Raw genomic sequence first — 26,758 nt, 5'->3', positions numbered from 1 at the left:
AGACGGCGAGCTTGAGCGGGGAGTTCTTTGTCGTGAGTGAGCAGGAGTAAGTATTCTAATTAATTATTTTGTATAGTATTTTAAAATGTAACGCCAGTACGCCATATTAAGTTAATTGCCTGCGAGCTTCTCCACCGGTCTGTACGGTAATGCGACAGAGAGCCTAGTGGTTATGACGCAATCGTTAGCCTATTTTTTACAAAAACTGTTTATACGGGGCCATGATGTAACATAGAAGGTAATGGAGCCCTTTATACATTGTCGTGTATCTTTAAAAATAAATAATGGACAAACAGAGTCTTTAAACGCCTCAGATGTACAGTTATTCGCTGTCAAAGTGACGCCAAAATGAATGGGAGTCAATGGGAATGCTAACGCAAGTGAAGTTCTGCTAAAAGAGAGACTTAGGTCTCTGCAGAGCAAAAGTGGGCGTTTATCACCATGTGGGTGTTTTGAAACTGCTGGGTGTTTCTGAATCATGCAATCTAAATGATCCCCCTTACCCAACCCCACCCCTAAACCTAACGTCACAATTACATCAACTAATCAGGTATCATGGTGTAAAAACACCTTGATCTCGTAACTCCCATTACTTTCCTGCAGAGACCTATACTTGCTAAAAGATGGCAGCCCCCACCCGACTTCAACTTCCGGTCGAGTTCCTTGCCCCTTGGTATTCACCTTATTTTCCATGGCAACAACGGTGCCGCCATTGCGCTCGTTTTGTCATCTTACTTCCGGCTGAGAGACCGGACGTAACGTACCTAGGCTAGTGGCTAGATAACAAAGCGCAAATATATCAAGTATTATATGCTCAGTTAGGGGCTGCATAACAATTCTATTAAAAAAAACCGATTGCACCAACGATGTAGCGAACACATTGTGAAGCGGTCGGAGTGTTGTGCTGCAGTTTACACCCACCACCTAAAGAAGAGAAGCACCTGAGGAAATGGATGAAGGCGCTAAATTTGAAGCGCCCACCCAAGCGCTCTTATGGGTGTTTGTACCATTTCATGGACGGGAAGGCGACTGACGAACACCCTTACCCTGAGAAATGGCTCGACTATGATGTTCCGTTAAAGAGGTCACGCCGGGGGATAAAAAGATTGTCAGATTCGGGTAAGCAAACCTTAACTAGCTATGTGTTTGCCCGCCTAACGTTAGATTTATGAAGTCCGTTCTATGAATACATATAAGATCAGTAACAGGCAGTTAACGAAGTACAACGAATTTTCCTTGATTACTATTGTCCACCTATTTAATGTTTACGGTAGTACAAGATATTATAGTACATTACAATAGCTCACATTATTCCTGTTACAGAGATTGCAGGTGATAGCAGGCAAGCTAGTTACATTTCTCATATACTGACCTATGTTTGAACACTACAGTTAAGAGTGTGTATACTGTTTTGTTTCTAATGCATCTCTCTCTTTCTCTCACACTCACACACACACACAGTTCTAAGTTCGGGTCTCATCATATATTAATACTCATGATATATTGTAAGTACTAATTTAAAAATGTTTAATTATTTCCACAGATGTATCAATGACCGCCGGTGATGCAGTGGACAACTGTGAGGGTGATCAGATCCACATGCACCTGATCTCGCTGAAAGTCACCAGAAGTTACCTGCTGTAATAGATATTTTTATGAACCTTTACAATGTCACCAGAAGTTACCTGCTGTAATAGATATTTTTATGAACCTTTACAATGTCACCAGAAGTTACCTTCTGTAATAGTTATTTTATGAACCTTTACAGTGTCACCTGACATTACCTGCTGTAAATAGTTTTTATTTATTTATCTTAATTTGATCTTTTTTTATCTTTAATCTCTGATTTGAATGAAAAAGTCATGTCAAGTTTGCAAGTTAATTCCATCTTAGTTTATTACATATGGAAATTAAATGTTGAAATTGTATAGGATGGTCAGTAGGAGGTGTCTCTTGCTTCCTGAAAACAACAAACACTGATCAACACATCACAAATGATTTTATACAACTTATATTAAATTATCCATGTTCTAAAAAACAAATCACAGTCTGTCTCTTGTTTAACACAACTGATTTAAGACAACTTATTTCATATAGTTAGTCTTCACACAAATCCTCTACATCCCATCCCAATTACCTAATATCCTATCCTTAACCTAATTGTTCTCATTCCTGCTTATTTACAAAGCTGCAAGTATCTTGTGGAAAGCAGCAGGTCGTCTGCCTGAAACTCATCTGACACGAGGAAGCATACACTTTAAAATAAAAGGTTTGTAGTCTAGCTACAGTCTTGGCACAGAATTGCTGATTGTGTGGCACATGTAACTTGCTGTGATGGAACCCAGATGAGCAGCTTACAGGTCCTCAGCCCTGTACAGAACATGGCAAACCTAAAATACATTTCAAAGCTTTCACTGTTTTCTTATTTCATAATCATTCATTATTATTATTACTACACTTGACGATTACCTACATTATTCATTGATTAGACTTAATGTGCACCTACCAAATCTTACCTTTACCTTACCTTTTGCATATACACTGTGCAAGTTGATTTTCTAAACATATTTTTTGGTAATATTTACCAATTCCAAACCACACCAATCTTAACTATTAATTTTGCATTTAATCTTTTATAAGTGATATATAATCTTTTTTTTGGCTTGTTTTATTTGTAAAAGAAAATATGCCTAATAATTATGCATACCTGGATATAAGGCGTTTTTCACTTCCAAGTTCCAGCCTCCTCCTTTTCTAATGTGTAATTGATAAACGTTCACTTAACTTACTCCACTGTACAATTAAGTTATTAGACAAAATACTTAGTCTGATGATGGTCATCAAACACGTTAATATACTTTTAAACATTTATAACTTCGTGTTTGTTAACATCACACACACACACACACACACACAAAACTAACCAGCACCATGCTGAGAGGTTTAGACTGCTTGACTGGCTGGTTGCACGTTCAATTTTAAAAAGACGAAAAAACCCTCGCTGTGTAACAGTACACGACCCACTGTCTCACTATGTAAATACTGGTAAGCTTCGGTACATTTTTTTTTTAAATCATTTCTCCTTGCTGCTCCATCAACTCCTTCTGACAGGGCAGTTAAATATATAGGTTAACTCTGGCTAACATTACCCACGTTAACAGCGACGATGGATGGGGCAATTTGAGACCATTTGATCGTCGTAAGACGTTTTCATCGTGCTCCCAATTTATAACATAACATTCTTTGTCATTTCGCCACAGTTATAGCTAGCTATAAACAATCTTACGACTACTGAACTAGTAACCGGACGTGCCGTATCGGTTTAGCGGAAGTCGGATGACAAAATGCGGAAATGCGAAGTATTAAAAGTGGGCGGGGCGGAATAAGGTGAATAAGCTATAAGTTGGCTTGTAACCGCCATTCCACTACACAAGACGAAGTTGAGGATCAGCCGAAGATGAACATTAGCTTACAGCCCACTGCGTTTTGAAATAAGCTCTTCAAATATATTCTTCCCCCTCGTCGAGTTAGCCAGCGAGTCTTCGAGCAAGACGCGTCGTATAGCCTCAAAACAGCAAAGTTTTTTGATAAAACACGAATGAAACTTCGACTCAGTGCTTGAATGTAGCAATGCGGTGTTTCTAACTGAAGTATACGCTAGTTATTTGTCGTACTTTCTCTTAACGTTACTCCTTCGAGCACCATTTTTATTCTGCTATACAAATTGCAATCGTTTTTAAGTCGATCAACGTGGGAAATGAATGTCTTAATATGGATCACACTGTGTGGATCCTGCGTGCAAGGTAAACATTTAAAACACTCTGTTTTTCTATAAAAAGTAAATGGTGCTGTGACGTAGTTTAATTTTGTTACAGTTTTAACACTTGAAATGAAATTCATCCCGGCTGTTGCTGTTTTAAGTTGACGAGGGTTTTAAGATGACATAATATTATTTTAAGATTTTATAGTCAGGGGTCCGTGTGCACGCATGCATTCTGTGGCCCCTCCCTATGTTTGACCTTCGACAGATGCGATCGCCTTTGTCGAAACGTTTTATTCAGTTAATGTAAAATGGGGGCAATGTGTTTAAGGGTGTACTCACACTAGCCAGTTTGAACCGTGCCCGAGTGCGTTTGACCACCAAAGCGCGGTTCGTTTGACTAGTGTGAGTGCTCCGAATCGTGCCCGGGCGCGGCTCGATTAGCCGGCCCTGGCCCGCTTGGAAGAGGTGGGCCAGGGCACGGTTCAGTTGGACTCGGGCGCGGTTCGCATGCAGTGTGAGCGCTAACCGTGCAGGAGCACGGAAAAGGACGCGTTTCGTCACGGTTTTGCGACGCTCCAAAACCAACATGGCAAGGAAAGGGTCGCTTTGGTCTACGGCAGAGGTGCAAAACGCATAAAAACTAAAAAACTGCAAAGTCCTTGCTGCACTTCAGCTGGTACCTTGCAAACATCCTCAAACGAGCAGCACGATTACGTGAAAATTTTCGCGCCACTAAGGCGACACATCTGTTTAACAACAGGCTGTGAGAGGGCTGTGGACCAAACGACACAAAATTATCCACAAAGAAAACTGAGCGATGCACTCCATTGTGTTCATAGAGCGCCGCTCTTCCTGTTTATCCCGAAACCGTCGCACTATAATGACGTAAGCGTGCTCCGGCACGAATGCTGAAACCCGTGAGTGCAGGCCAGAGGGGGAGGGGGGACAATCGTACTCGGGCCCGGTTCATGGCAACCGTGTCTAGTGTGAGTACAAGTGTGTGTGTGTGTGTGTGTGTGTGTGTGTGTGTGTGTGTATGTGTATACAGGGCCGCAACACTGGGTCCCGGGGCTATGAGTAACTGCAGGGTCCCCCACCCACTTCAAGGTCACCAACTATAGAGAGGGAAAAAAAAAAACATTTTTCTGAAACACTGCTAAAGTTGTTTTAAATAAATATAATCTAGAATCATTCAGAATAACAGCTGCCAATTCATTTACAATATACAATTAAGAAAATAGCTTATCTTAAAATCTTTTTTTTTTTTTTCCTGCTTTTGCGGAAAGAGAAGTCCTTGATAATGTCACTAAGGTCAAGGGATCGGAGAATGTCACTTCCAAGTAGGGGTGTGCCGGATGGAAGTGATCATCCCTATCCCCTTGGAGTGGGGACTTTGGAGTGAATAGGGCATGTGTTGCCATTAAGTAGTCGTTAGGAATGCACTTTGCTAAGGAGCGACATAATATCCTCATTATCTTCAGCTGGGATGTTCCTGTGACAGCGCAGCATGTGTCCGTCAGCAGATGTCGCTGTTTTACTGTTATAAATGTTTTTTTTTTTTTTATTTTTTTATTGTTCGCATAACCGTTGCAAATAAACATTTTATATTTAAATACGTTTTAAAAATATGCTACAATGTAAAACCCGACAAGTAAACTTAACTCAAACAGTTTGAGTAAACAGATTGCCTTGATTTAAACCATGTAAATAAACACAAGATCTTCTGTAGACGTCTGACAGAAATAAAGTCAGTCTGGTTATTAATAAGTGGAGCTGGTGATGCTGTTTGTGGGGTTGTTTAATCAGATCTTGAGAGATTTCATGTATTTTATTTCAGTTGATTTCATCTAAGTCTGTGTCTGAAGTCAGTTGTAGTAGTTTTTGTGTTTCTCTTTTCTTCAGTGATTCTGTTTGTTAACAGCAGCTGTTCATCACTAATTCACAATTATCACTCAGTTAATCACTAAATTACTTAATTGTAATGTAAATCTTCTTTCAGTGAACTCAACTGAATGGTTACTTAAATGGTTTAAGGCAATTGGTTTCCTTAAATGGTTTGAGTATAATTTGTCAGGACTAAGGTTACCCCCTCAGGTCATCCTCAGGCATTGTCCCCCCACTATATGACCCAATGACCCTCTCAGGTCGTGCTTAGACATCTGTTTCCCCCCCAGGTGTCATCCCTCTGAACCCACACAGCAATTCTTAGAAAACACATGCATATATAGGCATACAGAAGCAGTGTTAAATGAAATTTTCCACCACACGTGGCATCTGCGTTGCTTTTTCTGTGTCTTTACACACCAGAATCGTGCCTGGCGCAGCGCTGGCGTGCTGCTACTGCTTTGTAGTGATGTCCGAAGTCGCGAACGAATCGTTCGATTTAACCGGTTCTTCATAATGAACCGGTTGAACCAATTCACCAAATCGAACTGATATTATAGATCAGTGGCTAGGCCTATGCCTGAATGCAAAAATTCTAAATCTGATATTTTCCAGAACAGAATCCAGCAGGATCAAATTAATGTGAGCAACAGTGTTTTGTTGGCAAAAGAACCAGCAGCTTAGCAGAGTGCACCACTCAGTCGATACGCTTAAGCGTTGTGTTGTGTTTCGCGTTGCGTAAACATAAAATGTTTCTGGAGAAACGACAAACAACCAGAGCTACTCTATTCTCCAATGCATTTAATGACACTGGGTCTCCTCACAGTTAATAGCCAAAGAGTGCAATAATAAGAGCTGCAGCATAATTTGTTCCGCCCCCCTCGTTGTCATCATTGGAGAAAAATCACGTTCAAAAGAAAAGCGTGTGATGCTGTAATCCTAGCCATGATAGAAGTTGATGTAGAGGAGTGGGATGACTTTCTTTTAGCCATATTTTTTATTAAAATATTTTTGTAATATATTCCTATACTATACAGAGTATGTTAGGTCCGAATAGCCTATATTTTAGTAGGCTATAAATATGTGGCTATGTTACTGCTCCCCTTTGAAGCTCTTGTGTTCTATAAGATGTTGAAGACATCCATGAGACACTTGTATGTTTGTTTGTTGAGTGAAAGTATCAGTCAGTAATGTTCTTTGTTTGCATGTGTTCTGAATCCAGGCTTATTACTTTATTCACATCTTGATAATTCGTAGAGGAGTAAAAAAAAAAAATTGCATTTTTTTTTATTTTTTTATGTTATTGTCTCACTTTGCCAGATATGTTTTATGATTTAATTCTTAATTTCTTCTTCAGGTGCTGCTGGTGTTGATGAAGACCGTGCACCTGTGTCTGTGACAGAAGGAAATTCAGTCACTCTACACACTGATGTTACAACAAACCAACAAGACAGGATTAAATGGTATTTTGGTAAAACTCTCATCGCTCAAATCACTGGAGGTCAGAGTAAGATCTGTACAGGTGTTCAGTGTAAAGAGAGATTCAGAGACAGACTGGAGCTGGATCATCAGACTGGATCTCTGACCATCATGAACATCAACCTCTCAGACTCTGGAGAATATACACTACAGATCATCAGCAGAAGCATCCTCAGTGAAAAGATCGTTCATGTTTCTGTCTGTGGTGAGTCATTTAATCTATTCTACTTAATTTGTTAAGAATTATGTCCCACACTAAAAATAACCAAAACAATTGTTAAGGTTATGCTGGGTATTTCAAAAGAATAGAATTGAGATACTAAAACAATAAATATATACTAAATCATATTTATAGAGGATTTTTTTATTAGGAAGTGGCTGTCCCAGAACTTTTCTTTGTATTATTATCATTATTATTATTATTTTTTTATTCTATATAATAAAAAAATAATTATTTCTGTGAAATACTGTTTGGTTAAATTGAAAAAAGTCCCAACTTCTTTTAATGCATTTTTGACCATGCTGGAAGAAATACGAGTGTTTTTATATATGTGCGGTCATCAATTACACAAATTATTACTTTCAATGATGACATGATATTTATTTTATATATATATATATATATATATATTAGTTAAATACATGTTCATTTGCATCAATCTGAAGTCTGAAATCAAATCAATAGGATCAATTTTTGTATTTTACAGGCAAAACATGCATTTCAAGATAAGATTTTGATGAATCTTAATCTAAATGGTCATTTTAATTGATTTGGCTTTTGAAATGCGGTGTAATATATCATATTTCTGTGTTTCAGTAGGGCACATTTTTGGAGAGACAAATTTGAACGACAATATAAAAAAAAAAAAAAGATAGGAAATGTACTGTTTACCAGATAAATGTTCCTCATGTTGTACAGTATATAAAAGGACAAAGTTACAGGGGAGAAAAAAAATAACTTCAGGAATAAACCATTTTGGCAGAATTTGTAATTCTCACAGATTATGAATGTGTCAGAACTATTCATTCAGAACTTTTATTCTGTTTACCTTTATTTTAATTGCTGGTGTTATTATGGCAACATTTGCTGATTATTTCCATTTAAATCCTTATTGCAGTTATTAATGTTGATTAATATAATTTACATTAAAATATTTTTCTGTGTGTGTAGACAAATACATTGTGATATTTTATACATGGCCATTAGCATGAAACACTGTACCTATATTCATCTTAGTAAATGAAATTACATTTTGCACAATGTATATCATTTAATTTCTTGGTTATAATAATTATGTAATTGTTAATTGTAATTTTTTTTTTTTTTTTTTTTTTTGTGAAGCTGTAATATTACATACACTTTCATATTCATATACAGTGTATAAATTATATTAGACACATTTGCTGTGAAAGTTGATTTTGTAGTTTACACCATCAAAAATTGGGTTGTGTTTTTCTTCAGCAAAAAGATCCTCCAGCAGCTGTTGGTTTGTGTTTCAGGTGTTTCTGGTGAACAAGATGAAATGAAGAGAAAGTCAGTGAAGGAGGGAGAATCTGTCACTTTACATCCTGGTGTAGGAAGAAAAGCAAATGATTTGATGACGTGGTATTGTAATGGCATTGTCATCGTTGAAATCACTGGAGATCAGAGTAAGATCTGTTCAGATGCTGATTGTAAAGATAGATTCGGAGACAGACTGAAGCTGGATCATCAGACTGGATCTCTGACCATCATGAACACCACAAACACAGACTCTGGAGAATATAAACTACAGATCCGCAGTAGTAGCAGTATTGTTGTCACCAGTTTAAAGGGCTTCAGCGTTTATATCACTGGTGAGCGTAATTCTATGCATTTCTGTGCATTTTAAAATACATCTCAGTGTTTAATATCAATCCAAGAGAGCTTTGACCCAATAGCAGCTTTTCCACTGTTGGGCAAGTTTGAGCCAGGGCTAGCAATTAGCTGAGTTTCCACTGTCGAGTTTAAACCAGACGTTTTAGTGCGTGCCAGGACCAGTTGCGTTTCCGCTGTCACTTCCGGGGCTTGATCGTGCCTCGTTGGGGCTTCCTTGGGGCCAATGGCCAGGGTTTTTTTGCACAACGAAAACCTTGGGCCAAAGCGGGCCAGCTGGGGCTAATTTCTAAACAAGGCAGAAATATTTATAAGTGATGTAAAAGACTATGCACTCTAAACATTAACGTTACCATAGTAAATATGACCGCTTGGATAAATCAGAACTCCGCTTCTTATTCTCTATCACAATTGTGTATTTATTTAGTAACATATTTCATCTGTTGTCTTGTCTGAGAGTTTATCTCCACGTAGCATAGCCCATCATCCAAATATAATAGCCTAATGATTTTTGTTCGGGGCTTTTATAAAAATAGAGATATTATCATTGATTCTAAATGTGACGCTACTGTGGCTAATAAACAGAAACAGACTCGACTGAATAAGCAGGCTATTTTCATAAGCGTTAAAAATAAATAAATAAAATAGAAATAAGTGTATTTATGTGTGATTTTCGTTTTTTTTTTTTTTTTTTTTGAGTCCTGATAAATCATTATGATCAATGTATCACTTATTCTAGAGTTAAAACATTGATGCTTTTTAATTTGAATATATAACAAAGCATGCAAACAAACGGCCGCTTTTATCATGTTCGTTTTGTGATCGCACATGTTCCAGTGACTTATTTGTTAGTTTTCTGATAACTTCTCTTTGATGGTAAAATCTTGAGGTTGCACGACTTGTTCTGAGAGGCGTGTAAAGGGCGTGTTTTAGTGACGTGCAGCGGTGCTCCAAGCTCCACGGTGGAAACCCTGCGCTATTCTGGCCTCGGTGCTACTGGCCCGGGGCTATGAGCCCCGCCCGGCCCGCTTTAAAGCCCTGGCTCGCACTGGCCCGACAGTGGAAATGCGGCTAATGAGCCACAAGGGGTCAGTAGCTTTGGACCTTGAGCTGGGGGCTTGACCTTTCCACTGACAGGACAGCGCTACTCTAAAAGGCCTGCCCTTAACACACCTTCCAGAATTAAACATCACACAACCGTATTATTTCACCAGCCAAGGGAAATTAATGAAAACTAACTTTAAAAACTTGACAGAAGTGGGTGGGAAATCTCTGGCCTTTGGCCCTGAGGAAGGGAAGCCATGATGACAGACAATCAAGACCTGGAAGTGACAGTGGACATGCAGCTGGCCCTCTAGAAACGTGGATTATGTTGTAAAATATAATAAGTAATATCTATAACCTGCAAATTTTTTTTTCAAGCTGCAGTATGATTTAAAACAGTATTTTTATGATATATATATATATATATATATATAGCTCATATTTGTGAAAAAAATTCTTGCTCATATGAGCAAGAATTTTTTTTCACAAATATGAGCACAATTACAAACTTGTTAATTTAATATAAATGTTTAACAAAAAAGAAGCTCCATTTGAATAGTGCTGGTCTCGACTCGTTGTGGTTTTGACTTGGTCTCGGTCTAGGTCATCTTGACTACAGTATAACCCTTCTCTCTAGTCATAATGTCTGTCTGTCTCCAGCTGTTCCAGATTCAGGACTGTCTCCAGGAGCTGTAGCAGGAATATGTGTTGCTCTGCTGCTCGTCGTCTGTGGAGTCGGTGGTGTTCTTGCAAAAAGGAAAGGTGAGAATTAAAGCTGATTTAACATGACACAAATATAAAATGAAGTGTGAAGAGAATTGTTAAAGGGTCATATGATGCTGCTAAAAATAACATTATTTTGTGTGTTTGGTGTAATGAAATGTTTGTTTAAGATTCAAAAAACATTATTTTCCACAAACTATATTATTGTTTCTCCTCTATGCCCCGCCTTCTGAAACGCGTCGATTTTAAAGTGAGGCATGCTGTGATTGGCCAGCTATCCAGTGCATTGTGATGCGAATGCCTCAAGCGTGTGACGGAAATGTTATGCCTCTTAACATATTGTAATGCCTTGTCTGGCCGGAGCGACAAGACATAAACATAAAACCCATTATAACATGATATAAACATGATTTCTAGTTGCCGTCTTTTTGGAAGGACAAAGTAGTTTCGCCATCACAGCGAAACACACAGCATTTATACGGCATGGCGGCAGCAACAACAATACTACAATGAGAATTAAAGTTATGCCTTCTTTCTATGCGTGACCATTTGGGCGGCACTATGCAAATCTTCCCACATAGTGATGTAGAGATGTGGGGGTGTGTTTGAACGAGCCGTTTTAGGAGGACATGGACGAGTCTCAACTTTTATAGAGAATATCTCTTTGGATTTGAGACTTTAGTCTTTGCAACTTCACAGATCTTCTTTATTCACCAAGACACTTGTAACACTCCAAAGAGAAAGGACAAGTTTAAATCATCCGCAGCATTCAACCTCTTTAAAATGTGGAAATATGCATATTCTAATGAAACAAAACAATGTATGTTTAATTCAAGCTTTTTTTTTTTTTTTTAACCAGTATTCTGTATGCAGCAAAATAATCAGGTCAAACATCAATAATATTTTGACTACTTACAGAGTAGCATAATCTGGTCTCATGTTTTTGTGTTAGTGTAACTAATGTATTAATCCTGTTTTTTTTTTTTTTTTTTTTTTTTTTTTGTGTGAATATCTGTCTTCTTTCAGGAGAATAATGTGGTCTAAATCAAGAACACACCCAATGACGAGGCGGCCAAAGATACTACACTTTCTACTTTACTGCTATGTTCATTTGCGAGGCCAAGTATCAGTATCCTCATTACTATAAGCTTTAACATGATTTACTATAAGCTTTGTATTTACAAATAGGATGTTAGACAGCCCATTTATATATCATTGCTTCTGCATTTGTCTCTCACTGACACACATGAATTAAAGGTGCTGTAGGGAACTTTTGTAAAAAAATATTTTTTACATATTTGTTAAACCTGTCATTATGTCCTGACAGCAGAATATGAGACAGATAATCTGTGAAAAAATCAAGCTCCTCTGGCTCCTCCCAGTGGTCCTATTGCCATTTGCAGAAACTCCATCGCTCCCGGTAAAAAATAACCAATCAGAGCTGCGGTCCATAACTTTGTTTGTGTTCAAAATGTAGAAAAATTTATATAATAAGCGAGTACACCATGAATCCACTTTCCAAACCGTGTTTTTGGCTTGTCCTGAATCACTAGGGTGCACCTATAATAAGTGTTTATATTCGGACTATTTTAGATTGCTTCCGCTAGAGCGTCAAAAGTTCCCTACCGCAGCTTTAAGCTGCTTGTACAGGAATCTAGTTCTCGCACATTTCTCAACTAGAACTTCTTTCTCAGTGTTTACGTGTTAATTTCATGTGTTAATTCAACACTAAAATATAGGCCAGCTGCGATGAAGCAATCCTTTCGCTCATGGTTAGCATCTTAAGAAGCTGTCTACATAGTGCCAAGCAAGCTCGCTTCATAATGCATTTGACAATACAAGTTGACAAGCAGTTACTTTTTTTTTTTTTTCAAGGTTATTAAATAGCGAAAAAACGAAGTGTCTTATAACAGTAAAAATCGGATTCGGCTCAAAACATTTCAAAACTGAATAGTGTTAGATTTATTTAATTATATTACAGTATTTGGTTTCCAAAACCAAACCAAAACTCAACGCAGTGTGCCAACTTCTGACCAATATCACTCCAGTGAAGTGAAACACTGTCTGCCAGACTACAAACTGTGATCTCCACCTTAATACACACTGACTGAACTGGATTTAATAATGGGAATGCAATGGCTTAAAAACATTAACAATTTGACAGCGCAGAGTGTTAATTTCACTACTCCACACTTAATCATTTTAGATTTAATACACATTTCACCAACTAGATCAAAATAGTCTATAACTCTATAAATAACCGAAATAATCATCTCAAAGCCATTACATTTCAAAAGAGGTGCTCATCAACAATGCTTATTGTCTTCTCTATGACTTGCAGACTTTATTAACCACTAGCAGCATTAATTAGGACGTCCACCAAGTATTTCTTGAATTCAATCCGTTTCATATCAGCATAAATTAAGCTTATATTCAGATATTTTATATATTACAAACCCATCATCTTCCCTGACTTTGTCTTCTTTATTGGTACACATTCAAAGATCCTGCCTATCAACGGTTTACCTCACGAAAGTGTCAGAACAAACTGCCTCTCTGCCTCAAAACAAAAGGAGTTAGAAGTCATATATTTTTAATTCTAATAAAAAGTAATCCTATGTTTTATAATCAATGAACCAGAGAGTCAAAACTAATTACACACTAATGGCCTGGCTCTAAAACTTTTATCGCCATATAATCAGCGTATCATATTGCACTTGAATCACAATGATATTGTTTCATTGTTTAGGAATTGTGATACGTCGAATAATATGTCTTCTACATTTTAAAATAAAACATGAGCCCCGATTAAACACTGCTTCAAACAAACACAAATAAACTGTCCATCAGTAATAAAATGAGGAACAAACTGACACATTAACAGAACAATAAGTGCTAAACCTGTTTTATTTCAGCTGCTGAAGTTCAGTCACCAGCACAGAACACTAGAAGATCGATTAATGCACTTCTTGTCTGTTTACTTGAATACATCACCTAAGATGGGCATTTTCAGACAGGGTCATGCTCTGAAACATGAGCTTTCTGTGTGTACAGATATGCAACAACAAAAAAATAAAAATAAAAAAAATAAGGCAGCTGTGAAACAATAGCCAAGTACCACTGATGTTGTTGATGTTACGGTTGTGTCGCCATTTACAGGTTTACCTGAAGGGAATAATTTATGTATTTTAATACATATGTGCGGTTATTTTTGATTAGCTGTGAAAAACATTAGCACAAAGCACAAATGTTGAAGCACAATTTCCACACTGTTTTTATTTTTATTATTATATTCTTTTAAGGTACTACAGGTCAAGTTGTAATGTTGAATGTTATACATTGTAATGAGCATTATGATGTTTATGAGAGGCTAGCTATCCTGCACATTTTCTCATTTGTTATAAGTGTTTTGTCCATTTCATGTCTTTTTCTGTTCTGTTTATGAAGCTATTTTAGATATGTTGCATTTGCTCAGTGTTTTTTATGTATATATATATATGTAGTTATTTTGTGCTGCTGTGTATATTCTGTGCAATACTGTCACATTTTCTGGGATGTCAGTCCTGGAAGCTGTAAGAGGAGTTTTTGATTGTAATCAGATTGTTCAGTCAATCAAATCTGATCCCATTCAGAAACAATGATATCTGCCTTCAGAACATATCACCGAACACTCAGCTTCAGAGATCAGTGCAAGATCGATGTTTTAATACATGGGTTAGAAATGTCATGATGCTGATTTTTGTGTCGTAAATGTTACAAAGACATCGTCATGCCAGTGTTGAAGTACTGAAATTGGACTGTCAAAAATCAGCCACAAAATATTGTAACACATCCTCAGAAAGATGCAATAATGATGTGCCTTGTGATACCTTAAGGATTTGTTTTAACTGCATCAATCTATGAAGAAGCTGAGTGTTTATGAATGACTATTTTATGATAGAAATGAGCTTATAAGACCCAGTATGTTCATATGACAATAAAAACAAGTGAGATTCACTCTCAGTGACTGACCTGTTCATTTGTTTGTCATGATTTTAGAGTTTGTTATCAGAAATAACTGAACTACTACTGAATCATTTACAGTGTTGGTGCTAACACATTACAATCAACTGAAGTTACTTAATCAGATGCTTAACAAGTAACACGTTACTTTTAAATCACAACACATTATCTGAGTCTCTTTGTTTTCCATATTGCACTGAAAGTACTTGGTAACCAAAGCTTGGTTTCATGATCACTAAACAGTACATTTAAACCACATTACGTTCTGATGCCAATTATACGTCTTTCCTCAAATAATGTGGTTTAATTTTCCAAATAAAATTAAAAAGCATTTTGCACCCACACATTAAATCACTTGTTTTTATTAATAATTGGTATTTCAATGTAAATGTATCTGACATCAAAGTGGCAACAGTAGCCACACCCAGCAGACCGGAGAGGACCAATCAGATCACAGCTTCAGAAATATCACATTAATGGACATAGACTTCTGAAAAAATATAAAATCTGGAATTTTTAACAAGCTGACTTTCTTCCTTGTCAGAAACTCAAAATCACAAAAATACAGGTAAAAAAATAAATAATACCAGTGTTGTGAAAATTATGGTGAAATTGGAAACTACTATATTGCAACCACTCTGAACAACTTTATAAACTGAAAACTCACAAACTAAAGAACAGTTCATCCCAACCTGTATTTTTCTTACTATAATCATGTCCAAAAAGTAGACCTTACGATTCATACAGTAGATCAGATTCGAGAAAATCAGATTAATTACATACAAAATGCTGTGGTAAAGCATCCTAAAAAACACAACAGTGCCATATACTTAGCTCACTTGTTTTGTGTGGTACTTTTAATGTTTTACCACATTGAATACCACAGGTCATTTGTGTGAGGATCATCTACTGTAACTGTGTCAGTGATCTCAAGCATTTTGGTCTCAAATACCAATTTCTATTCATATACATGAACTCCAGGTTAGAGGGAGGGGGGATAAGGATCAGGAGGAAAGCATTATTTAAATTTCTTAAAGACATAGGGTTAATGAGCAGGATTTAAATACACGTAAATGTTATCCGATTGTGTTCATAGATGGAAATCGGAAATACGTATTTTGATTTCCGATTTCCATCTATAAACACAATCGGATAACGAGATTGTTTTCCGTTTTCTGTCTTTTAATATCAAAAGAAAAAATGGATTGTTTTTTGTTTTCCTATTTATACTAGTGGAAATTGGGAAACGAGCCATTTTTCGTTTTTGTGTTTTTCCTTTTAAAACGAAAATCCATTGGCCACCAAGTACACGGGCCGTTATCCTTCCCTAGTTTCACTTACCGAGACTCGATAAACCTTGTCCCTCATGCTGGCCCTTACAATATGGGTAAGTAAACCAGCATCTAAGCTTCACTGTTCTACATGTCCAGATTTATAGTGGTTGTCTCCTCGATCTATGGTTTTTCTACCGTGTAAAAAAAAGGACATCATAATGGAAATTGATATGGCCATAGCTAATGTACGTTAGTGCTTCTGATGGTAAAAGCGTGTTTTTTTTCTGGCGAATTAGCAAATGGTATGCAAACATAATACAGTGAAAGATGATCTTTAAAGTTTATTTGGGGCAGAATGATAAGGCATAATAATCTTAATCACAAAGAAAATAAAATTAAGGTTTATATAAAATAATAAACGAATAAATAAAACATTAACAACAGATAAAAAATCTCAGAGAGGCACGCATAAACAAAATTAGTTTCTAACATTTCTGAAAAAAAAAAACGAATGGGCAATACTTTGCATAATTTTGAGACATGTAGAAATGTCAGCTTATAAAAGTAGAGGAAAACAATGTCCATTTCATGCAAGGCACCTCCTACTCTATCAGCACAGCTAAACTGAAATCTGTGTACCGTGGCATTCTCGAGTAACATGTATCCTAATACAACAAAATGCTATTTAATACTACATAAATAGGAACACTTACTATTTTTAAAAGGCACATAATACTACCTTTGTGCAGAGTTCAGTGTCAATCCTGCTCCAGCAAACCTTTCTGTAACTATCTATTGTTCCTGACTCTCAATTAGATTAGGGTTGGAACTGAACTTTAAGTGAGATTTCCAGAAACAAGACTGGGGACAATCGAATGCATGCTACTCTAAATGTTCACAGAACAAATAACCTATATTTGGTGTTTAAAAAGTGTGTCAGTGTGACAGATAAGTGTGTGTGACTTTATATTTGCTGATACACTGTAAAACATCATAGCCCAAATAAGTTATATGTACTTACTTTTCCTCTTTAACTTAAATTTTCATTTTAAGTTTTGGATACTGAACTTAAGTTTACATATAATTGAAAATTTAAACGTAAAGTAATGTGTTGTCTTGACTTCTTCTGAGTTTTGTCTAGCTTGTAAAAGTTCATTTAACTCGTGTCTGTAAGTTATATGTTGGGGGAGGGGCGATACACGGAGAGCACAAACTACCAGGCAGCAAGGAAGTCGACCGGAAGTTGAACTCGGCCGGGTGCCGCCATCTTGTAGCAGAACTTCACTTGCGTTAGCATTCCCATTGACTCCCATTCATTTTGGCGTCATTTTGACAGCGAATAACTTCTGATGCATTTAAAGACTCCGTTTGTCCATTATTTATTTCTAAAGATACACAACAATGTATAAAGGGCTCCATTACCTTCTATGTTACATTATGGCCCCGTAGAAACAGTTTTTTGTAAAAATAGGCTAACGATTGCGTCATAACCACTCGACTCTCTGTCACATTACCGTACAGACAGGAGGAAAAGCTCACAGGCAATTAACTTAATATGGCGTACTGGCGTTACATTTTAAAATACTATACAAAATAATTAATCAGAATACTTACTCCTGCTCACTCACGACAAAGAACTCCCCGCTCAAGCTCGCCGTCTCTGCAAGATTAACGATGGCAGTTTGCACGCACAGCTACTAGAAGATTTACATCTGTCAAACAGGTTGCTGACGTCGTCAAGCTTCGTTTGAGTCTGCGCATCAGAAACGGAAGTGCTAAAAAACGCTAAAAATGGGCTTCACTTGTCTCAATTGAGTTCCAATGGGGTCGCTGTGTCCATTTCTTTTACTGTCTATGCGAAATACAGAGAGAAGCCATCGCCATTTTGAGTTAATGCAGCTGCCTGGAGACCTTACACGAATTCGTGTCGAGAAACACAAAGAATGCGAGGAAGGTGAGTTTTTTTTTATTATTATTTGTAATGATAAATAAATAATGTTGCAATTTATTGCATGTTAGCAAATTTGACTGTGCTTCATGAAGGTAATATGACACCACGAGTTTTTCCCTCGTTAATTCACTGTTTTCCAGAGCCTCAAACGCTAAAATAGTTATATCACTTTGGTTCACAGTGCTTATATTTTAGTTGGTATTCGACCTGAAGTCTGTAGGTACTATTATTTATTGCACTGACCGTGCTCCGCGAGTGTAGGACCGCGGTCAGTTGAGCCGTCGCCTGGATTTTGCTGTACTTCTGTTTGTGGATGTAAGGTGTTGTAATAATAAAAGCTCCATACTCATCGGGAAGGAGGAGGCGGGAACCGGCGCACAATCAAAATGAAACTTTAATATTCAAAATAAACACAACACAGCGCACCAGCCCCTCACGGACGACTGGTGCGCATAAATAAAAACCAAAACATAAAATATGGCCCAGGCCTGGTCCTCTCTCGTCCTTCACTATAGTCGCTCCAGTTTTATATCCTTCCATCTCCTACGTGGGACTCGAGACCGGCGGTGGGGCGCAGGTGTAGCTCATCTCCAATCACTACACCTGGCCTCACTCCTCGTTCCCACGCCTCTCGGCCCCGCCCCACTCGCCACATACCCCCATCGCCCCTCGCAGGCCGGGGGGTACCCTCGAGACTGCGCTCTACCTGGCGGTGGCACTGGACGGCCCTCGGCGGACGGCATGACACTCCTCCGCCACTCGGTGGACGGCGACGGCTCCTCCGGTTTTGGGCAGCCGGCAGGAGTCCCCCGTTCCCTGCCCCTCCGGATTCCTTCGTAGAGGCAGCAGGCTCCGGCCCCCTGGCGAACGGCGCCGACTCCTCCGCTCCCTCACTGACGGCAGCCGCCCCTCCATATCGTGGGCAGCCGGCAGCGAGCTCGCCCGTCCCCGGCAACTCGCTCCAGCCCACCGCCTCGAGCGTCCATGGCGGCACACTCCTCGCCAGCTCGAGGGCACCGCGGATTCACCACAGCGGCGAGGGATCTTCAGCAGCACGTCCCTCCTTCTCCCGGGCTTCGGCACCACTGTAATAATAAAAAACTTCCTAATCATCCGGAAGAAGGAGGCGGGAACCGGCGCACAATCAAAATGAAACTTTAATATTCAAAATAAACACAACACAGCGCACCAGCCCCTCACGGACGACTCACTCCTCGTTCCTACGGCTCTCGGCCCCGCCCCACTCGCCACAGGTGTGTGTTGCGATACATTAAGCTTCCAAAAAGTGTCTTTCTCAGCTTTTTGGCCACGCCACGCATTTGTCCTGTAATTCAAAAATAGACAAATGTTCAAATCCAGGCAGCGGCTGTCTTGACCGTGTGTTCACAGATGAAGACTCACTTGACTGGGGCAATAACGTTATAAGGACACAGGGTTTTCCCTCATTAATTTTACAGATCCCTAGAGCCTCAAATGCTAAAATAGCTTAAGATTTCACTTCGGTTTTCAGTGCTTATATTTTACCCACATAGCAACATTGTGTCGGCCCAGATCCGGCCCACATCTAGCACCCGTGGAAAGATGATCTGGCCCACATGCAGCGGACCGCTCCTGTTTGCCAGATTTGAGCCAGCAGCAGGCCATTGCAATGCCACATGTCTGCCAAGAGTAAAGAAATTAAACAGAACTGGACCTTATCTGAGCCACAAAATCTGTGTATATTAAATATGAAGTAATTTCAGCCTTAATAAGCCTGTTAACAAGCAGAATCATTGAAGGAAAGAAGATAACAGAAAAAAGAGAAGAGCAGAAACACAAGAACTACAACTACACTGTAAAACATTTCACGTTGGTTAAACTTATAAACGAAAGTTTACCTGCTGCCTTAAAAATGTGAGTTAACTCAACTTACAGATACTCTTTGTTTCAACTCAAGAAGTTAAGTTTTACAATTTATTAAACTAATGGTCATTTGTTGTTTCAACTTGATGGTCTGAGAGATAAGTAGAAACACAAGAACTACAACTACAACTGACTTCAGCCACAACCTTAGATTAAATCAATTGAAGATAAAAGAAGACATTAAATCTCTGGAGATGTCACCAGAGGAGGATTAAACAACTCCACAAACAGTATTGCCAGCTTCCCTTATTACTAACCAGACTGACTTTATTTCTGTTAGACATCTACAAAAGTTTTTATTGAGAATTAACAGAGGTTTAACTCTAATGTGTGTCACCATAACAGTGATTGGTGTTTTCATTAGTTGGCATATGCTAAATCTAGAAGTCTCAGTGTGAGTACTTGATTCTTTTACTCAAAATATTTCAAATGCATTCATTTTGTCCATCTTCAAAATAAGTATTTTGTTCTTGGTGCCTGTTAAAAATGTCAAACAAAACTTATTTACTAATCTCAAATACTTATTATGTGATGACTTTCTCATCACCAACAAAGAGCTGATAACACATGAGCTCGTTTAATTTTGTCTTTCTTTGCCACGAAAACAGCGTTTTAAAATACACTGTTACAGCAGCAGACAAGCTAACACAAGAAGTAACTGGACCAAGATCCCAAATAAACCAAAACACTGATCACCTCAATGGTGACTTCAAATGAATCAAGTATCAACATTTAAACATCAGTGGACGTCTTTTCAACATCTGCAAAGACATAAAAAAATGTCCACTGGACTTAACTTTGCCCAGTGGATTAGGTTGATGTTAAAATACGCAATATAGTAATTTTCACGTAATAGTTCCTTTAAAAACAAACAAAAATGTTAAATACATGTGACTTCATGCCACAAGACTGCTAACGTATTAAGGTATAATTAACACTGGATTTATTTAACATGCATTATGTACCATGTGTTGAGTTCAGTGTAAAATGCATTGAGTAAAGAAGGTAATATACAAGACTTGGTGTGTCCTTGTGCTTTGGACACAAACTTTCAATAATAAAAAAAGTTATTTGACCCATGGTATGGTCTTTTATTTATTTAGACAACTTGAATAGCGTAAAGTCGTGGCCTAGTGGTTAGAGAGTTTGACTCCTAATCCTAGGGTGGTGAGTTCGAAACTCGGGCCGGCATTAACACGACTTAGGTGTCCTTGAGCAAGGCATCGAACCCCCAACTGCTCCCCAGGCACCACAGCATAATTTATGAACACTGCTTTGTGTGTGTGTGCACATTAAATTATTGCTTTCATATCTGGTATGTGAGTATAACCCAGCATACATTTAAACTTGATTTCATGATAATCAAGATAAATATATCATGTCACAGATCGCTTATGTCCAAGTCAAATGTTCTGCTGCTGGTTCTAGTAAAAGACAGGCATACATCACAACTGTGGTGTGGTGTCTAATGATGAAAATCATACACAACATCCCCAAAAGTTTTAAAACTAGAGACATCACCACACCGCTAATATTATGAGCTATTCACAACAGTCTTTAACTAGAACTATCAATAATATAAATTAGATATATTGTTACTAATATTAAATGGACAAAAGTGTATTGTCATTATCTTGATTACCTGTAGTTTTGCGGAAATCTGAAATCTGCCAGCTGTCAATATTCTGTTTAAGTGATCACTGAGCAGGAATCCAACGTTAGAATTTAGATACACCGATTTATTTTCTAGAAAGAGTGGTTGTGGGTGTGTGTGTGGGTGGGTGAAACAGGTGTGCAGAGTGAACCAGATGTGTAGAGTGAAGGTGAATGAGTCCGGAAGATGGGGAAGTGGCGCCCTCTGGTGGTGAGAGGGAGGAACACCGGGTCCGGACTCGTGACAGATTTTTACTTCTGTGTTTGCAATACATTTGGCAATACATAATGTTTCAAATGTTTCATTTGATTGAACCAGATTGCTCCCATTCCTGCATCATGACATGTTTTTAGTTTACGGTCAGTCCATTTCTATATCTGACCTGATGCTTTCTCTATTTATTTCCATACACCATGAATTAAATTTATGCATTAGGTTTTATGACTTCTGGATGTAGTTATACCCTAGCTACAAGAAGGCTTTTGAATATTACACCAAAGCCAATCCATAATTTGGTCAATAACATAATTTATTCTGTTATAAAAACACACACACACACACACACACACACACACACACACACACACACATGCACAAACAAAGTTGTTAAGCCATGTTAGCTGTGCTGAAGTCTGGTCTTGAGCTGCAGCTGCTGCGGTTCATATATATATATATATATATATTTATTATCATATCCACAGGTTTTTGATTGTGTTTGTGTTTCCTTGCAGGAAAAGATAGAATCTGTGTATGAAAATGTCCCCCAAAAAATGATGATCAGATGACTGGAACTGATGATGAGTTCATACAGGACAATACCTCACACACACCTTTTGGTTTTGTTCATATTTATTCCCTTTCTTGTCTCTGTTTTGTTTCCACTTTTTATATCCCATTTTCTGGTGTAACACTGATGTCTGGATTTTAATTTAATGGTCCATCAATAGAATATCATTCAGAATGGCAAACGTTTCAGTCACAACAAGACTTCCTTCTGTGCCTAGTCAACAAGATTAGGATTTTACTGCTTACAAACAGTTTAGACAAAGCACTGATTTACACAGTCACTCTTCAGATAAAGCTACGACATCTTAAAAAAACATCATATAACCCACACCTTGGTCCATATATATCTTATTCTTCATTCATTTATAAACAAATAGTGTTTCACTGCTTGTTTTCTGATCACAGTGAAGGGAAATGAGTTTAAAGAGATTACATGTTGTTTTTATTCTAAATATGTGTCATCTAAAATGTACAGTTTGATTATAGCAGGATTATGTAAAGTATGACAAGACCACTTTTTTTTTTTTTTTGTACAATGAGTGGATTAAAAATAAAAGTGCTTCAGGTCAAACACACCTAATACAGTATGTGTGCATATTTTTTTATTGCTTTGACTGTTCTCTGTAGATCCCACTTTCTCACGGTCCATAATTGGTCGATCATGTACAATGGGAGCATATTATTGGTCAAACTACTCCTCAATCATTACCTTCAGCAATTATGAAAACATGAAAACAAAGCCAAGACCTGGATATTTTATGCAATATAGAAATCCTGGCCAGATCGTGTCTGGGAAAGAGAAGACGTAGGCCAGGGGTGTCAAACTCAGTTCCTGGAGGGTCACAGCCCTGTAGAGTTTAGATTTAACCCTAATTAAACAGACCTGATCCAGCTAATCATGTCCTTCAGGCTTATTGGAAAACTATATGGTTTGTGTGTTGGAGCAGGGTTAGAACTACACTCTGCAGGGCTGCGGTCCTCCAGGAACTGAGTTTTACACCTGTGTCCTATCTAAACCTCACTCCTCTGATCTCTAGAGGTGCACTAGCGACTGACAATCTTTAACATCCTTGTTAGCTTACCTGCCTCCCATACTGGTGACCTGGGTTCGAGTCCCACTTCAAACTAGGGGTGTTCACTTCAGTTCTTCTCAAGGTGGTGGAGACTCCTGAACTCTCTGTTTGACTTGTCAAAGCCTACAAAGCTGTTACAAATCAATGTCCCTTTATGATTCCGATTTTGCTACATGCTCTAATGCATTAATACTGTATGAAAGTATCTTCTGTGGCCACGGAAATATCCTTTCTTAGAGGTGATATGACACTGCTCTAAGGGTTTACTAGACGAAGAGATTAGTTGATGGCAATTCAATTCTGCTACAGATACTACTGGCAGCTCATATAAATAATTGTAATTAATTACTTGTAATTATTTATATACATTTCCCATTTGAGCTTAATTTACTACATCACTTGCTTTCACAGATTTCCGACCCTCCACTGAGTCTGTGCAACTACCATTCTGATGCTTTGAAATCTTCATTAACCATGGACATTATCGAGTGCACTCATTCAATCACATAATGCACCACAATAATAAGTGTACAACCGATGTACATTCAGTGGCTAGAGAATACGAGGGTCATGCCAAATTAATTGCTAGTTTCAACAGAAGATGTCACTTTGCTGAATTCATCTGATTATTACACTGAAAGCACACAATTTCAAAGCAGCAGACCTCTTGGTGCACTCAGTATCCAAATTCACTCACTTGTTTTCATTCACTGCTTCATTCAACATACCGTATCAGTTGACTAATGTAGGGAATAGTGATGAGGGTATAGAAAGCTATTGTGAAAACACTGATTGTTCTTGTGCATCAAGCACAATTGAGCTTCTGTTTATGTTCGCTAATCAAAGTTTTATAGTTGAATACAAGCCCAAATTAAATCTGTTTATCATGATATAATACAATTGAGACTCGAGTGGACTAAACAGTTAAACATGTTCATACATATTCATATGAATTAACACTACTGATACATTAATCAAATTCACATTCATATTAGTTTTATGATCTCTTAATGAACTTTTTGAAGCATAAAAATAGTAGTTACATTTAAAAAAAATAAACTGTAAATGTTCATCATCATCATCATCATCATCACAGCAGAATTGTTCATTGCTCAACTCATGTCACATGTCACACATGTTCAGTACAGCAGCACTGATATAGTGTTTATTCACTTTTGTTAATGTCTCTCTTTTACTCTCTTTCTCATCCTCCAGACTCTGTATCTCTGATAGTGATGATTTCTTCTTCTGGATCTCTGTTGATTGTCGCTGTAACTGGGATCTTCTGGATCTGCCAGAAACAAAGAAAAACAAACCAAGAAGGCAAGTTTTTCCTAAGTTATAAGTTAAATAATAATGTTTAAGTTTGTCTATGACATACTCCTAGTATGTTAGCATACTAACATATGGGATGGGCAAGAAGAGATTGTAGTGTGTACTAGGATTAGCATGACTATTGCTCAGTGTCAGTGCTAGCATTAGCATTGGCTGTGATGTAGTAATGTAGCTGCCAACAACAGAAGCACTGAAACACTGAACAACTGAAACCACACATAACCTATAATATAATGCTTCATTTGAACTTTTACTCTCTTTAATCCAGCTGGAGCATTTTCAACATCTTAAATAACTGAAGTCCTAAGACTTACCACATTATAGGTAAACAGGATTGATCTTTCCTGTGGATCAGTCAGGAAGTCACATGATATGCAACCAAAGAACGTCACAGATCTGGGAGAGGGTCACCCTAACAATATAATTGTGCAAAACATGCCTAAAAGTGACACAATATTATTCTCACTTTAGGAGTCATATCAGCCTGTAGCCTAAGACATGCTGCCCACTGAGGCAAAGCAGGGAAACTAGGTTGCTGCTGGAAGAGGTGTTCGTGAGGCCAGCAGGGGGAGCTCATCCTGTACGTGTGCCCCAGTAAAGGGATGCACTACTGTAAATAATAAAATAAAAAAACACCATCCTTTGAATGAGACATTGACTTTCTGTGGTCCTTATATATCACATGGCACTTCTCATATTTCATGTTGAACAGGAAGCACTGAGACCATCTTGAAGTTTAGACTGAGACAGATCAGCTGTTTCTGCCGGTTCCCAGCCTTTACACTAAGCTTAACAGCTTAGCTTTATGTTTACCGCTTAGACTTGAGAGATTGTCTAAGAAAAATTTGGCAAGAATATGTAAAAAATTTCCCAAAATGTCAAACTTATTTAAATGCCAGTAACATTTTTGTTTTAAAAGAGTAGTGGTTATGTGTAAACATAACAATTGGTGGCTGTTAAGAGTTTATGAAATTTTGTATGAACATTTCCTTGTATGATTACAGGTGCCGAGTCATCAGCCGATATTTGTTGCATATTTTAGTCTTTCTGTCTTGTTCTTGTCACAAACCAGATGGTGGACCTGCACCCGAGATGACCACAATACAGCCCTGAATGTCAGCGAAGACCATGACCATTGAACATCATGACTTGACATTCATCAGCACAGATCCTCAGCAAAGACCAGACCAAACAGACAAGTCCTCTGCACAAACCCCTATTGCCAACAATAATCAGGTCCGGACAGTCTGACTAGCGATGTAGCCCTGTCTTGTCGAGATGACTAGTTCCGTCAGTCTGACTAGCGATGCAGTCCTGTCAAGTTGAGATGACTAGTCCCGTCAGTCTGACTAGCGATGGAGCCCTGTCTAGTCTAGATGACTAGTCCCGTCAGTCTGACTAGCCATGGAGCACTGTCTAGTCCCGTTGACTAGTCCTGTCAGTCTGACTAGAGATGGAGCCCTGTCTAGTCCAGATGACTAGTCCCATCAGTCTGACTAGGGATGGAGCCCTGTCTAATCCAGATGAATAGTCCCATCAGTCTGACTAGCGATGGAGCCCTGTCTAGTCCAGATGACTAGTCCTGTCAGTCTGACTAGCGATGGAGCCCTGTCTAGTCTAGATGACTAGTTCCGTCAGTCTCACTAGAGATGGAGCCCTGTCGAGTCTAGATGACTAGTCCCATCGGTCTGAATAGCGATGGAGCCCTGTCTAGTCTAGATGACTAGTCCCGTCAGTCTGACTAGCGATGCAGCCCTGTCTAGTCTAGATGACTAGTCCCATCAGTCTGACTAGAGATGGAACTCTGTCTAATCGAGAAGACGAGTCCCGTCAGTCTGACTAGCGATGTAGGCCTGTCTAGTCCAGAAGACTAGTCCCATCAGTCTGACTAGCGATGGAGCCCTGTCTAGTCCAATTGACTAGTTCCGTCAGTCTGACTAGTGATGGAGCCCTGTCTAGTCTAGATGACTAGTCCCGTCAGTCTGACTAGAGATGGAACTCTGTCTAATCGAGAAGACGAGTCCCGTCAGTCT

General features: G+C 38.4%; 1 protein-coding gene across 1 annotated transcript; it reads left to right on the top strand.

Annotated features, from left to right (window-relative positions):
- Positions 1-3,475: 3,475 nt before the first annotated feature.
- LOC113078552 (carcinoembryonic antigen-related cell adhesion molecule 2-like) lies at positions 3,476-10,871 on the top strand. The gene is made up of 4 exons (XM_026250852.1): positions 3,476-3,803; positions 7,005-7,331; positions 8,627-8,962; positions 10,686-10,871. The coding sequence occupies exons 1-4, from the start codon at positions 3,758-3,760 to the stop codon at positions 10,796-10,798; spliced, it is 822 nt and encodes a 273-aa protein (XP_026106637.1). The 5' UTR covers positions 3,476-3,757; the 3' UTR covers positions 10,799-10,871.
- The last annotated feature ends 15,887 nt before the right edge of the window (positions 10,872-26,758 follow it).

The sequence above is a fragment of the Carassius auratus genome, unplaced genomic scaffold (genome assembly GCF_003368295.1).
Source record: "Carassius auratus strain Wakin unplaced genomic scaffold, ASM336829v1 scaf_tig00025933, whole genome shotgun sequence".
In the NCBI taxonomy this organism is placed as follows: Eukaryota; Metazoa; Chordata; class Actinopteri; order Cypriniformes; family Cyprinidae; genus Carassius; species Carassius auratus.
This window is presented reverse-complemented; position numbering and strand designations above follow the sequence as displayed.

Coding starts and splice junctions, on each gene's coding strand:
- LOC113078552 (XM_026250852.1), top strand. CDS start 3,758: ATGAATGTCTTAATATGGATCACACTGTGTGGATCCTGCGTGCAAG. Junction 3,804..7,004: donor GTGTGGATCCTGCGTGCAAG/GTAAACATTTAA, acceptor TTTCTTCTTCAG/GTGCTGCTGGTGTTGATGAA. Junction 7,332..8,626: donor CGTTCATGTTTCTGTCTGTG/GTGAGTCATTTA, acceptor TTTGTGTTTCAG/GTGTTTCTGGTGAACAAGAT.